Raw genomic sequence first — 16,008 nt, 5'->3', positions numbered from 1 at the left:
AGAAGTTTTGCTTTCCATGGCGACGAGCGGAGTGACGTCATGGACGTCAGCCGACGTCCTGACGTCAGCCGCCTCCGATCCAGCCCTTAGCGCTGACCGGAACTGTTTGGTCCGGCTGCGCTGGACTCGGGCGGCTGGGGGGACCCTCTTTCTCCGCTGCACGCGGCGCATCGCCACGCTGTGGCGGCGATCAGGTAGCACACGCGGCTGGCAAAGTGCCGGCTGCGTGTGCTCCTTTTTATTTGGAGTAAATCGGCCCAGCAGGGCCTGAGCGACACCCTCCAGCGTCTCTGGACGAGCTCAGCTCGTCCAGAACGCTCAGGAGGTTAATAACAAAAATAGCACATTTCCGCTATTATTCTATACATTAGAATAGGTGGCACTATGGTCATAATATTACCACGACCAACATTGTTAGACTAGTTATCAAGGTTATTATTTTTTAATGTTTTGGTTAAATGTTACATATTACTCCATAATGATATCTTGATATAACATCGTTCAATGAAACTTCTTACCAAAATATATTGAAAGCATAGATTACAAAGTTGAATGCTGGTACCTACCAATATTATTGAGAACAACTTGATACACAACACTTGTACTAAATTAGCTGAATTAATGATTGTTAAATTGTAACTATGTTCTCTTTTTACAGAATATATTTGCAAATATGTTACCTAGCTTTAATGTACCTTTATATATCTGTTATGACCATGTTGTTTAATAAGCATTATTGAAACAGAAAAATACAAAGTTGTGTGGTCAGTTGCCTGACTACCTTTCTGAAATGTTCTAAAATCTCCTCCAATGATTGACAAGCAGGGAACTTAAAGAAAACCTAAACTGAAAATAAAAAGTCAAAATAACCATACACGGGTCATACTTACCTCCTGTGTAGTCTACTACTCAATCTCTTTATCCTCTGTTGTGTCCCATTTGTCCACTTTGATCAATGGAATTCTCCGTCCTCCATTTTAAAAATGCCCATTACCCCATAACCGCTTCCTGGTCAGCATACTGTTAAACTGTAAGATCACCCACTTGAGCCTTAGGGAAACATGGACATTACCTTGCACATTCAGTTGTAACTGACAGCTGCTGATCTATAACTGACAGCAACTGGTATATTTCAGTTCTGACAAAATATTGTCAGAACTGGAAGGTATCACTGTAAGAAGAAAATGGTGAGCTTCTGGGAGGAACGGGCGGTAAGGTTAGTATGTAATATTAATTTGCAGCTACATCATGTGTTTATTGTAAATAATTTTACTCACTACATGTTCCCTTTCAAGAGGAACGCCAGTGAAAATAGTGTAATGAACTAAAGTGCTTAATTTTTACAAATATTATGTATAAATGATTTAGACAGTGTTTGCCCAATGTAAAATCTTTCCTTTCCCTAATTTACAGTACATTCTGACATTTATCATATGGTCACATTTTTACTGCTGGCAGGTGATGTCAGTGGAAGTAGCTGCTGCTTGTTTTTTGGCAGTTGGAAACAGCTGTTATTTCCCACAATCCAACTTCCACAGTGTGATGCCAGCACCATGGTCCTGACATCACACTGTGGGAGGTGTTTTACCATAATATCAGCCATACAGAGCCCCCTGATGATCCGTTTGTAAAAAGGAAAATATTTCTCATGGGAAAGGGGGGATCAGCTACTGAGTGGGATGAAGTTCAATCATGTGTTATGGTTTCTCTTTAAGCATTATCCAGTCAATATTTCACTGTAAGGAAATGGCATCACACTACTACATGAAGGTATCAAATAAAGCCCCTGGGTAGAGACAGAACTATGGCATTGATCAGCGTTTCAGGAGTAATAAATGGGAACATATTTTTCCGGAAGGGCAGCATAAAGCCAAATCGTTTAGACACAACTATTAGTGATGATCTTAATTGATCAGTAATTAGGATTACACAAAATGTGGGGTACAATTTCAGCAATTATGGCCATGCATTATTACAATTTGAAAATTCAATTGATTTCATGTAATCCATTTGTAATTTTGCATTATTGATATTCTCCTTAACCTACGTAGCATGATTGGTGATGATAGCATGCTTTTATTAACCACTAAAGTCGGTGCAAAACTACAGTTCCTGATTATGGTTACAAACAAAATTAAGAATTTTTTCCCAAAATTTTGCATTACAATTTTGCAATGTAATTGCAAATTACAATGTGAAATTATGATTATGTGACTTTGTGCTCATCCCTAACGACTAGGAGAAGAGACAGAGAAAGATGGCAATCCCTTAAACTGAAAAAACTAAATACCAACCTAAAAAGCAGTGTATGGACAGTGTACTGGTTAAGGGCTTTGCCTCTGACACAGGCGACCTGTTCAGTAAGCCAGCACCCATTCAGTAAGGAGACCTTGGTCAAACGAACGCTCCCTAACACTGCTGCGGCCTATAGTGGCTGCAGCTCTAGCGCTTTGAGTCCACCAGGAGGAAAAGCATGATATAAATGTTCTGTGTCTGTCTAATATATATAGATTTTTTTTCATTCATTCAATTTTTCACGCCTCTTACAGTTTAAGCTTGGATCCATCCAACTCAAGAATGCCGCAGACCCGGCTGAAATCATCAAAGAGTTAATTAACCATTGCCTAGACAGAGCCACGGAACTACACAGCAGAAATGAACATCTGCAGACGGAAAATGAAAGGCTGCGCTGTGACTGGGATGACATGAATAAACAGTAAGGATTTTTTTTAAATATTCTTATCTGTGTATACTTACTAATATATAGGAGTGTAATAACCATGGTGGCTTTGTACTATGTCAGTTCCTCAGGCAGTGCAGACATCAATTGTAGTGTCCTACAGTAGCCAATAGATGACACTTACCTGCCCTACTTAAATCTCGGAGCTTGTTCACAGGTATATATCAGGTCGTCCCCTCCAGTCCTCCAACAACCTTCACCTAACTTCACCACGTATTTCCCACTCAAATGTGGGCCTGCAGGATTTCTGAAGAGCCGTCCCACGCTTTGGAACTCCCTTCCACCGCCCTTCAGACTTTCTCCCTCCTTCAACATATTCAGGCCACCCCTCAAAACCCACCTCTTTAAGATGGCCTACCCACTCCCTTCCACACAGTAACGCTCTACTGAATATTTATTCCACAGCCCTACCCTAGTGTGTCCACTTCCTCTTCCCTTAGATCAGGGGTGTCAAACTCAAACGCTATGTTGGGCAAACCAGAAAACTGGGACCAGGTTTGGGGCCAACCTCAATGTCTAGTGCTACCCCCCTTCCTCCCTACTAAAATTCCCTGGTGTCTAATGGCCCCCTCCCTCCCCTATACAGTTCCGTGTTGTCTAGTGGTTCTCCATCCCTCCCCTATATAGTTATGTGGTGTTTAGGGATCCCCCCTCTCCTATACAGTTGCCTGGTTTTCAGTGGCCCTCTTCCCTCCCCATGCAGTTCCCTGGTGTCTAGTGGCCCCCTTTCTTCCGCTTTACTCTTCTCTGGGGTCTAGTGCTTTCCCCCTCTTCCCTGCATGGCTTTCCTGGTGATCTAGGGATTCACCTCCAGTATAGCATCCCTGGTTGTCTACAGTGGGCCAAACATTATGCAAAGTGGGGAAACCACTTGAGGGCAAATTGAATGGCTCTTAAGACCAAACTGGCCTATGACTACCTTGTACTTGTAGTACTGGACCTACCTACTAGCCCAAAATTGCATGATCATATATCTTGTTCCCTGTTTGCCTTGTGTAGCTTTATCCTGTGATGTATAACCTTGTTACATCTGTCATCCTTTGTATCGTATGTATTTATTGTCCAGGGCTGCATAATATATAGCTACATGGTTATTTGGGTTGAAAAAAGACATACGTCCATCGACCAGAAAACAAAGTACAACAAAGTACAACTCCAGCCTGCTCTCTCACATATCCCTGTTGATCCAGAGGAAGGCGAAAAACCCTTACAAGGCATGGTCCTTGTTTATGTTGGCACTTTATAAGTACAATAAATAATAATGATTTGACCAGTGAAAGGCACGTTCTGATTCCTTGCACTCTACATGCTGATCATTGCTCATTCATGACATTTTCTTCTGTCTTCTGCATATTTCAGTGAAGTGCTGCTATCCTACAGAGAGTCCTTTTTCATTGATGCTGGGAGGGTTTCATTAATTTTTCAATATGCTATCTCTGCTCTTATCATTATAACAGGAATAAACCTGTAATCTCCATAAGCAAACACTGTAAGAGGACCCCAGGAGGCTTGCTGAATTACATACATGTAAAAGGCATGCTCATTTATTTATCGGTTTAAAGGGCAACTTAATGCAAAAATCTCAGCTGGCTGATGTCAGCATTGACTATCTCAGCGTTATTTATAACTGGATGATAGGATCAGATATAATCAAAGAATACTAATTAAATTGGTCCTGTTCCTAGCGCACAAAGCAAGAGTTCTGAAATGGCGAGCAACCGACCGTTTCGTGCTACAGCCAGGGATGTCACTGCTCAGTCTGATACCTTCATATGAGTCAATGGGATATACACTCAGAGAGTGCTATGAACATTTGGTAAAGTTTGGGGAGTGCAGAGTAATGAACACTGACAGGGAAAAGGACAAATACCATGAAATTATGGCCACTAACTCAAGTTTTTGTGCTCTTTGTCAGAAAAAAAAATCAATTGGGACAGCAAACCTGACCTGTGGATTTCTGCCTGGATCTCATATATTGCATCGCTGACAAAAATCATGCAAAAATACAAATTAAAATAAACTGAGGGCAAAAAATACATTTGTCACGGTGAAATGTTGTAAAGTTGGCTTATTCCAAATCTTGACGGTTACCTTAAATTTAAAGAGACTCAGAGATGAAAAACTAGGAAGAATCTATACTTACCCGGGGCTTCCTTCAGCCCCATAAACACGTGCGAGTCCCTCGCCATCCTCACGCAGTCTGCAGTTCTGCCGCGATCAGCCCCGGTAACTGGCTTAGTTGCGTCAGTCTGGGTCTACTGCACGTGCGCAATAAATCCGCGCATGTGCAGAAGACCCAGACTGATCCTGACCGAGCCAGTTACCGGGGCTGATTGCGGCTGAATGGCAGACCTTGGGAGGATGGAGAGGGACTCACACGTGTCTATGGGGCTGGAGGAAGACCCGGGTAAGTATCGATTGTTCCTAGTTTTTCATCTCTGAGTCTCTTTAAGTACCTGCTCTTAGGTATATAAAAGAATATTTGAAAACATTTCCTGTGTGTAAAAAATGTTTACTTTCAATACAGAGATGGGAAAATGTAGTAATTCCTGGCTAAGATAAGCTTTCTCCCTGATCTCTTTACTTTGCTTCTCCTCCCTATTTTGCTGAATAGACATGTCAATGTGGCAACAGCTGAGTCACTTTAGAAGAGGGGGGGGAGAAGAGGGGGGGGGGGGAGCAAAGTGAAGAGACTAGGCAGAGAGCTTCTAGAATTGCCGATTAGCAGTGCAATACAAATGTATATTGCTCCACATTGAAAGGAATCATTTTTGCACACGGAATCCTTTCAAATGGTATTTTATGTACCTAACAGTCATTTTTTAAATGTAAGTTTAGGAAGTTCAATCCTGCTTAACATCATTGTGTCCATGAGGTATCAACAATGGAGAGAAGAAATGAAGGTCGGCACTGCAAGCAATTTGGTTTATTCTTAGATTCTTGGTGCATCAGCGTAAAATATAGCAGTGGAAGCCTGTGCAACGATACAAGAATTGGTGCACATACCGGTCCTGGTGGGCAGTCAGTGGGGTGATGGGTGCAGGGCACAAGTGCCTGATAGCCGTTTTGCGCTGGTAGCGCTTCTACGCAGGCTAGCCTCCATAGAAGCGCTATCAATGCAAAACGGCTGTCAGGGACTTGTGCCCTGCACCCACCAGCCCACTAACTGCCCACCAGGACCGGTATGTGCACCCATTCTTGTATCGTTGCACAGGCTTGCACGGTTATATTTTATGCTGATGCACCAAGAATCTAAGAAAAAACCAAATTGCTTGCAGTGCCGACCTCCATTTCTTCTCTCCTACGATCATAAATAAAAGAGTGTTCTTTTACTTACCGGGAGCTTCTTCTATCGTCCGTAGTCTTGTAAATCCTTCATTGTCCTCCTGGTTCTCTTCTTTGATCAATTGTGCAGCCCAGTTAAGTCCCCGGCTAAGCCGCAATCGCACTTCCTTGATCGCGCCGCCATCTCCAGGACTACTCTACGCATGCGCTGTTATGAGTCTTAATTACCTGCACATGCGCATAATGTGATCAAGGAGGAGCACATGCGCAAGTGTGGATCTTAGCTAAGTTGCGGATTTTACCGGATCACACAGTGGATCAAGTAAGATAACCAGGAGGACAGTGAGGGACTTACAAGACTTTGGGGGCTGGAAGAAGCGCCAAAGAACACTCTTCATTTACAATACGGGTATCCTTCAAGTTCCTTAAACAAATAAAACTAAGCAGAATTTTGTTCTTAGGCTTGAGAAGTTTGTGAGTGGCAAGGAGCAGCTGGAACAGGATCTATATACTCGATTTACCCTCGTGCTCAATGAAAAGAAAGCAAAGATAAGGAGTCTCAAAGAAAAGCTATCACAGTCTGAGCAGAAGGCACAGGAAACACAGAAGGTGCAGGAAGTAAGGTATGCGTCAATGGTTTTTGTACATATTATCCTTTAGTTATCTGGACAAATGTATAATCAGAATGCCACAGTGCCCTGGGTAAAAATGTATTACCTTGACTAGGTGGAAAAAGGTTATGTATATACTCGCATATAAGCCGACCCGCATATAAGCTGACCCTCCAACTTTTACCTCAGAAATCAGGAAAAAATCATTGACTCGCATATAAGCCGAGGGTAGGAAATGCAGTGGCTCCTAAGTTTCAATAAACAAAGTAAGTGCCAATTGAATTAAATTACATTGCACACAGGCCAGCCTGAGCCTCACAGTGCTCACACAGTACAGTTCTCCTGCCTACGTGCATTGCCCAGCCAATGGGCATTCACTGTGATAGATGGATGAATAATCCAGCCATTCAGAAGCTGCAGCAAGCTGATCTGAACTCAGAACTTCATCTCAGCTCTAAAACATATGCAACAACATAATAGGGTAAACTTTAAAGAAAAAACAGCTCATACAAATCCTGCAATAAATCTGCAGTGTTTCTACTTCCTGCTTTCATGGAAGAAGACATTGTTAACATCCTGTGCCTTTTACATGGGCTTATCTGCCATGTCAGTCAGCTGGCACAGGTGAGAGATCAAATTACTACTTGTGGTTAGACACTAATGAGTGGACATTAGGCAGGCTAAACTCTGTAAATACCTTAGTGTGCATTTCCTTATGTTTTCCTTCGGTCCTGTGCAAGTGTTCATGTCCACTTTCAGCTCTGCCCCGCCCTTTGACTGAGTGACCGGATGATGGAGGGGTGATGGAGCATCGCAGTATTGCAGCCAGCTTGTGCATGACGAGGTTCGTAATTCTGCCCTATAGAGGATCAGCTGCCTCGAGCCCCTCCACATTTGTTCCTCCAGCCGCATCCGCTTTATTGGCTGATGAACATAATGTCTTTCAGCGGGCTGCGGTGCAGGAGAGCATTACCGGTACTTTAATTTAATCCGGCGAAGAAGCACTCCTCCAATCAAGATAGCTGAGAGAGAGGGAAGGAACGCTCCTCCAATCAAGAAGCAGGGGGCAGAGCTGAAGGAGCGCTCCTCCAATCAAAAGGCAGGAGGCAGAGCTGAGAGAACGCTCTCTCTCCTGTGCCTTCATTGGAGGAGTGCTCCGTCCCTCTCTCTCAGCTATCCTGATTGGAGGAGTGCTCCGCCCCTCTCTCTCAGCTATCCTGATTGGAGGAGTGCTCCGCCCCTCTCTCTCAGCTATCCTGATTGGAGGAGTGCTCCTCCGCCGGCCTGAATTAAACTACCGGTAATGCTCTCCTGCACCGCTGCCCGCTGATAGACGTTGCGGCGTGCTTATAGGGCAGATATAGGGCAGCGTGCCATTCAAAGGCAGGCTGCAACACTCCATCATCCCCGCTCTGCTTGTCTAGTCACTCGGGGGCGCAGAAACAGGTAAGACCAGACGCAAGCATGGCAGGCTGGCAGATTGACTCGCACGCAAGCCGAGACCCCCACTTTTGGGCCACTTTTTTGGGGGTCAAAAATTCGGCTTGCATGCGAGTATATACTCATTGTTTATCTTGTCTCTTCAGTAATGGGTGGTCCATTGCAAGCTGGGATTACACCAAATCAGCCGGTGCTCTGGTCCAGTGATTAGTCTTCTCCGTGAACTGGTTTGTAGCTATCTTATGCCTGCCTGGCATAAGATAAAATATTTAGTTGCACCACTCTGACACATACAAAGATAAATAAACACTCCTTCAAACCTATGATCATTTCAGTGCATGCTTTTCACCCTTCTCTTTTCATAGCTAGGGTTATACTGGGGGCAGCCATTAGCAATTCCTCCATTGCCGGACACCAGCTACTCCACCAGTTTGCCGGAAAAATGCCGGCAATTTGAAAGGAAGGGAGGGGTTCCTCCAATAAATGTAAAATATTTTATATTTGTCATCATGCAGCTGAAAAAAGGCTGCTATTTATTATTATAATTTAGAAAATAGATTTTATTTCTGAAATCTTGTATTTTTAATTTGGGTCCACTTTAGGCTGCATTGCTAAAGCAGGGCACCTTAGTGTGAAGGAGCGGCCGCTAATGCATGCCTAACATAGCAGTGCTCACGTGCCTTCCTTACACAGGAGTGTGCTTTCCTATACATAGTAACTATGTATAGAAAGGCACGCTCCTATCTAAGTAAGGTACGCTCCTAAGGAAGGCATGCTCCTTACATAGCAGCGAGCACTGCTATGTAAGGCATGCATTAGCGGCCGCTCCTTAACATTAAGGTGTGCTGCTTAACAGTGCAGCTTAATGAATCAATCACAATGAGATTTTCTGGCAGATTTACTACCAGATCGATTATTTCCAACATGCCCGATATGATTTCCGATCGATTTTCCATAGCAATTAAAGGAAAATTGATCAGAAATCAGATCGGACATGTTGGAAATAATCGATCTGCCAGAAAATCTCATTGTGTATACCAGGCATTAGTCAATGACTGAGCACAGTGTCCAGTGTTGAGTCCACAATGGATGACCTAGGAATCCTGTAGTCATTTTATAATCATAAGATGGATTTTCTTCCTTTTTTATACTTTGCTTAAATCACATATTGTAATTATTGGATGAAGTTCAATCCTTGGTTAAAGCTCCTAAAGTTAACATATTTGTATATTTCACAGCTTCAGAAACCATTCACAGTTACATCTGGAAACCTTAACTTCTCTAAGATCGATCCACGCCAACGGGCGTGGCCACAGCAGCAGCTGCAGGACCGCCTAACGCCAATTGGCGTCAGGTCCTGGAGCCGGCTACTGAAGGAGATCGAGCGCAGGGTGCACGCGCATCTCCTTCTCGGGGGGTGGAGCTCCGCCCCGTCTTCAGTCTCCTGGAGACTGTTAGACGGCGTGATCGCCGTCTATTTACATGTACAGCGCTGCGATCAGCAGCACCGCTGCACTGGGGCTAACCGTGTGACACGGCTGTCCCCCTGGGGGACAAGAGAGCAATCGGCTCTCATAGGGTGAAGCCTAAGAGAGCTGATCGGTATGATTGGCTGGCTGGGGGGAGGGAGGGTTTTAAATAAATAAAAAGATAGTAAAAAATAATAATAATAAACACGGGGGGGAGATTAGACCCCAACAGAGAGCTCTGTTGGTGGGGAGAAAAGGGGGAGGGAATCACTCGTGTGCTGTGTTGTGCGGCCCTGCAGCTTGGCCGTAAAGCTGCATTGGCCAATTATGAAAATAACAGTCTGGTCTTTAGGGGGGTTTACCACTGTGGTCCTCAAGTGATTAAAGAGGAACTTAAACCAAGCATTTAACATCCCAGTCAGTAGCTGATCCCCCCTTTCCTATAAGAAATCTTTACCTTTTCTCAAATAGATCATCAGAGGGGTCTGTGCGGCTGATATTGTGGTGAAAACCCTCCCACAGTGTGATATCATGACCAGGGTCCTGACAGTTTGCTGTCTGTGAACCTCATTGCATTGTGGGAAATAACATATTTTTCCATCTGCCAAGCAAGCAATATGTCTCTCTGTACATAGAACTCTTCGTAACAAATATTCCATACAGATCACCTGCAGAACTGCAGATGTCACCACTAGTGATACATTTCAGAATGTAAATCAGAAAGAGGAAATATTTTACAATGGCCAAACACTGATAAAATAATCTATGAATTAATATTTTTTAAAAATAAGCAATATTATTCACTATGTTATTTTCATTAGCGTTCGTGTTAAACTGTTCTAATTTTGGCAATTATAGAAAAATAAAATCAATATTCTTCTTTACATTAATTACAATACAAAAAAAATGGATATCCATTTGTGACTTTTTGGGTAAGTGATTAGCGCTTTTGCCTTAGCTGTAGCGCAACATTTTAAAGTAAAAGAAGGGGCAACTACCGTCTTTTACAGCACTGTTCCTGTATTGAACTAGTCACAAATGTGTAAAAGAGGGAAAGGAAAAATGTATGAATATTCATGTTGATAAAAAGAAAAATAAATAGACCTGCATTTTTTTTGTAGTTCTACATTCACAATTAAAAAAATTATAAATTGTATTAAAAATTGATGTAAAGGATAAACTGCATAATGTCCTTTAATATGATATACCGTATTTTTCGAACTATAAGACACACTTTTTGTCCCCCAAAAGTGGGGAGAAAAAGTGGATGCGTCTTATAGTCTGAATGTGCCAGCTTACCGATCTGGTGCTTGTTTCTTTTGTGATGTAAATTAATATAATGACGTCCACAGTGGGGAGAAAGAAGCAGCAGCATGATCCAAAGTCCTTCTGAGCGGCATAGCAATAGCAGCAGCCGCTGTGTAACATGGCAGTACAGTACTTGTCCTCTCCAGGCCCCCTCTCAGCGCATTAGCCTTGTGTCAGCACAATTTAAAGTCCTTGTGAGTGCCATAGCAGCAGCTGTAGTGAAGAATGGCATTAAAGTACTCGTCCTGGCCGGGCCCCTCTCCGTGCAGTAGCCTTGTATAAGCACCATCCAAAGTCCTTGTGAACGGCATAGCAGCAGCCGCTGTGAAGTCCGTGGGTGCTGCGCGTGGCTGTGATCCTCTTGTCAGTGCAATCTCGGCAGCGATGTACATCGCCTGTGTGGACACTGTTGTTATAGCGGCCGAAGACGTATATCGCTGCCGGGAGGGGCCCGGCCAGGACGAGTACTTTAATGCCATTCTTCACTACGGCTGCTGCTATGGCGCTCGCAAGGACTTTAAATCGCGCTGACACAAGGCTAATGCGCTGAGAGGGGGCCCGCCCAGGACAAGTACTGTACTGCCATGTTACACAGCGGCTGCTGCTATGCCGCTCAGAAGGACTTTGGATTGTGCTGCTGCTGCTGTCTCTGCACTGCAGATATCATTAGATTAATTTACAGCCTGGATACCCACACCGGACGTGGCTACTTTGTGAAGATGTCATCCAGGCTGGTGAGATGTGAAATGCCATTGTAGTGGTTAGTGTAGTTGGGGAGTGGGGAGCAGGAGTTTGTGTAGTATAGTGCAATGTAGCTGACGGGGGAGGAGGGGAAGGTATCAGGGGTTAGTGAAGTGTGATGTAATATAGTATAGTTGGTGGGGGCAGCAGGGGTTAGTGTAGCTGGGAAGTGTAACTTAGAAAGATGCATCTTGGGGGGAACGGTCTATAATACACTCCTGGGCCATGGATGCACCAGGTTTAGTATTTTTTTTTCCTGGTTTTTGCCCTCTAAACCTAAGTGCGTCTTATAGTCCGAACAATACAGTAAGCTGCTGCATTTAATAACCACAGTTTATTACGATACCAAATTATAACTTTTTTCCCTCTGTACTTTATTCTCAATACAGCCACAGCTCTGTTCCTTTTGATACTGTCCCTGTCAGTGAACTAAAGACTGATGACTACAGTGGTTCAACTGATGACGAAAGTAAAAGTTCACAAGTTACAAAGGAGACTGGTATGGAAAAGAGTTTTAGTAATGGTATAAGTGTATTTTATCTATGCTAAAACATTGTCTACCTAGCTTATAGATACATTTCAACTGGAATATTATTGGAAGATTATTCAGATCTTATTGTATGAAAACAAAAATGCTGGTGGGCCCTATCGATCCTGTACGATTGCATAAGTAATTGTTCTGTTAAAGAAATGGTCGATGGGCGCAGTGGATTTTTCACAGATATGATCTCAAGCTGGATACTTTAATGCTCTGAATTGATTATTATTATTTAGAGAGCGACAACATTCTGTAGTGCTGTGGGAAACACAAAACAATGGGGAGCATTGATGCATGAGCAGTTCAACATACAGTACAATCAGGACAACCAGTGACACAAGTACCGATACATACTGCTGATGTGTATTTTGAGTAACATCACCAATACTGATAGATGTTCATTTGATAAATTGTGCAGAAACAGGGAACAAAAGGGGGCGGTCCCTGCTGTTGCAAGCTCACAGTCTACAGAGTAGTGGGGTGGAGACACTGGGGGAGTACACAAAGGGATTAGCAGATGAAGCAATGAGATTTATATTCTAGCTAAGGCAAACTACAAGCTTGTCTGAATAGGTGTGTCTTGAGGGTACGTTTGAAAATTTCCAGGCTCGGGGTATGACTGATAGGTTATGGTAGAGAGTTCCAAAGGAGAGGTGACACTCGTGAAAAGTCTTGGATTGGAGAGTGAGAGGGGGTAATCAAGCTGGATAACAAGATGGTCTCTTATGAGGAGCAAAGGTTCCAGGATGGATGATATCTGGAGATTAAATAAGATCCTTTCTTTTGATCTTAATGAGATTATCGGAAATAAAAACATTTGCTAAATATTGCACTGTCTATGGGCACCTTTAGCTGACAGGATTAAGCAATGATCACAGTGAGAAAAAAGGAATGTCTTCATGGCACAGAGGTTTGTAAGCCAGTCTAAACTCTTAGTGATAATGATCACTTCGTGCAATTACAAGTACTTGTTATTAATTGACCCTAATTATTCTCCACATTCATCAGACAACACACCATAAATATATCTAAATTGGCTCTCTTCATTACTGTAAAGGCTTAGAGAGTGTTCCTGAATAAATGTTAACAGGGCTGTCAGGATTCTCAGAACAGAGCAGACAAGAGCCAGGACAGAAAACTGGTATACCAGGATTGTTAGAACTAACCAGCTTAGGTCTGGACTGTTACTCTGGGTGTTTCAAGTCCTACCCCATAGAGCCATACCATATTAATCCATGCCCTGCACTGATGAGGATCAACCAATCCGAAACAGTCTGTATGCATGTTGGATTAGTGTGGCTCTGTACAATTAAAGAGAGTCTGAAGCGAGAATAAATTTTGCTTCAGACCTCATAGATAGCAGGGGCATGTGTGCCCCTGCTAAACCGCCGCTATCGCGCCGCTAAACGGGGGTCCCTTCACTCCCAAAATCCCCCTCCGTGCAGCGCATCCCCTCTTCCGCATAGAGGCAGGGCTAACCGCCGCAGCCCTGCCCCACGCGCGTCTGTCAGCGCGTATCTCCGCCTCTCCCCTGCCCCTCTCAGTCTTCCTTCACTGAGAGGGGCGGGGGAGAGGCGGCGATGCGCCACTGATAGACGCGACTGGAGGCAGGGCTGCAGCCGTTAGCCCTGCCTCCAGGAAGAAATAAATCACGACCAAGTTTGCGACCAAGGTATGCGGGGGTGGGTTTGGGGGTGAAGGGACCCCCGTTTAGCCGCGGGATAGCGTCGGTTTAGCAGGGGCACACATGCCCCTGCTAACTATGAGCTCTGAAGCGAGATTTATTCTCGCTTCAGAGTCTCTTTAACAAGCTGACACATCATTGCATTCCAGCGGTTCTGGAGGTGTGTTCAGCGATCATGCACAACAAAGAGATAATTTGCATATTCAACAGTGATGTATTGTGGGAGACATCATATGCTCACTCCACCCTGAATAATACATTTTGTTTTAAGAAGACAAACTTCTGGTTTGCATAGCATTAATCCTTTCTGCTAATAACTTCTTGCTGCACCCCCTCCTTTTGTGTCACCAGCCCCTCCCTCTAGATTGTAAGCCTTTGGCAGGGCCCTCTCCCCTTGTGTATCATACTTGACTGTGTGCCCTTTACCCAGAATTTGGAACTTGTTACCACTACCACTCCAGTTTATGATCTGGCATTGTACTACTATCTGCATTGTGTTGTGTATCTTTTTGCTATTACCTGTATTGTTGTATCTATTGTCTATTACCTGTATTGTTCTGTCACCCCTGTTATCGTTGTCTGTAACCTTATTTATTGTACAGCGCTGCGTAATATGTTGGCGCTATATAAATCTAATAAATAATAATAATAATTTTAGTAAGAGGGCTTTTTGGTCTCTTTCAGCCCCTTACACATTCCTAGTAGTTTTGGTGCGCCATGAGCCTGCTGGACAATCTGTAACAACAGATACATTAAAGAAGAAGCAAAATACTTTTGGGCAGTCCCCAGGGGAGGACTGGCCAGGGGGGAAGGGGGGAGATTTCCCCCCCAGGCTGCCTCTCCTTTAATGATTTAAGGCTGGCCGATCCACCAACTGCTTCGATAACTATCCAATCGGATGAAAATCTGTGCCGCCACAAGCATGCCCAATCAACAATTTGACTTATTTTGGGTGGAAAGTAGTTGAATGTATCAATTTGAGATGCTGGGAAATCTCGGGCCAATGTATTCGTTAAGTGCAATAATATTAAACTATGTACGCAATGGAAACCCCGGCATTTTCCCTCAAAATCTATTATGTACCCCACGGTGCCTGTGCATTTATACTTTACCTGTCATGCTGTCCCTCTAGTATCCTTGCTGTATTTCTGCATTGGCATGACCATGTGACTACCAGTATATAGCACGTGGGGCGCATGTGACGTCATTTAGGCTGAGGCTGCCATGAAACCCGGACTGTAGTTTGTGTTTTCCCTCCAGGCCAAAAGGTCCCAGTCCTCCCCTGGCAGTCCCCAGGTTGCTTTGGAACTGTCACAAATACAACATATTATTAAAAGATATAATCAGTATAGGAGATATTGACAATTATTGAGTAGCTAAATCCTGCTGCTTTTTGCAGCTGTTGGGAATCAGGGTGAAATAACATTTCCTGCTCTTATCAGCTTTGCCCGTACTTCATAGAAGGTAGACTTTGAAGCTTACACTCCTTTTTAAATAGAAGTAGTTTTATGCAGGTTTTTGCCTTCTTTTTCTTGTAGTTGTCAAAAAATATGAAAAATAAAAATGACTTTACAGTTGATTATTTATCTCCCCTCCCCATTTCTGTCAATAATCAGGTTAGTCATGATACTGGAAACATACAGTATGAACAATCTATTCTCTTCTTCCTATTCATGTTTTCCTGGTAATGTATACCAAGAAAAATGTGCAGAATGTGTTGTATGTCTGAAAACATGATTTGAGCATTGCAAATGCTGATGCAGCCAGAGCAAGGGGATGTGGAATATGCCTCGTGCAATGTCAGTCCTGCAGCGTAGCAGGAAAAGGAGGGTGAGAAGTCACCTCAGAGTTGTGAAGATCGATGAGAGATATAAATATAGCTCTACACCTGCTTCCTCTTCAACCTTTTACTACAACTTATCTATGCTGGAAAGAATTTGTGTAACTTGTCCAGAAAACAACAGCAATGTTTTAAACCTTTCCGAGGCAGGTCAGCCTGTAAACAGGCACCTGTACTCAACTGATGATCTAGTGCTGACCAATGGAAAGAGTTATTTTTGTTCTTTGAGTGCTCTGATAGCGTGACATCATAATACTTGAATCACCCTTTCCATTCACACCTTTTCTCACTGCTGTAGTTCAGACATGCTCTCGTTTTTGAAATACAGTTTCAGTGCCTTGTCGCTGTATGG

General features: G+C 43.5%; 1 protein-coding gene across 2 annotated transcripts in view; it reads left to right on the top strand.

The window, feature by feature from the left end:
• The window catches only part of XRCC4 (X-ray repair cross complementing 4), a 488,621-nt gene that overhangs the window by 268,093 nt on the left and 204,520 nt on the right, over positions 1–16,008 (top strand). For both annotated transcript variants that reach the window (XM_068247937.1, XM_068247936.1), the window contains 3 exons: positions 2,550–2,716; positions 6,487–6,648; positions 11,984–12,093. In XM_068247937.1, the coding sequence (XP_068104038.1) occupies positions 2,550–2,716; positions 6,487–6,648; positions 11,984–12,093 (439 nt within the window). The remainder of the gene's footprint in view (positions 1–2,549; positions 2,717–6,486; positions 6,649–11,983; positions 12,094–16,008) is intronic.

The sequence above is a fragment of the Hyperolius riggenbachi genome, chromosome 1 (assembly GCF_040937935.1).
Source record: "Hyperolius riggenbachi isolate aHypRig1 chromosome 1, aHypRig1.pri, whole genome shotgun sequence".
NCBI classification, from domain to species: Eukaryota; Metazoa; Chordata; class Amphibia; order Anura; family Hyperoliidae; genus Hyperolius; species Hyperolius riggenbachi.
The sequence above is the reverse complement of the archived record's forward strand: the minus strand, read 5'-3'. Positions and strand labels throughout refer to the sequence as shown.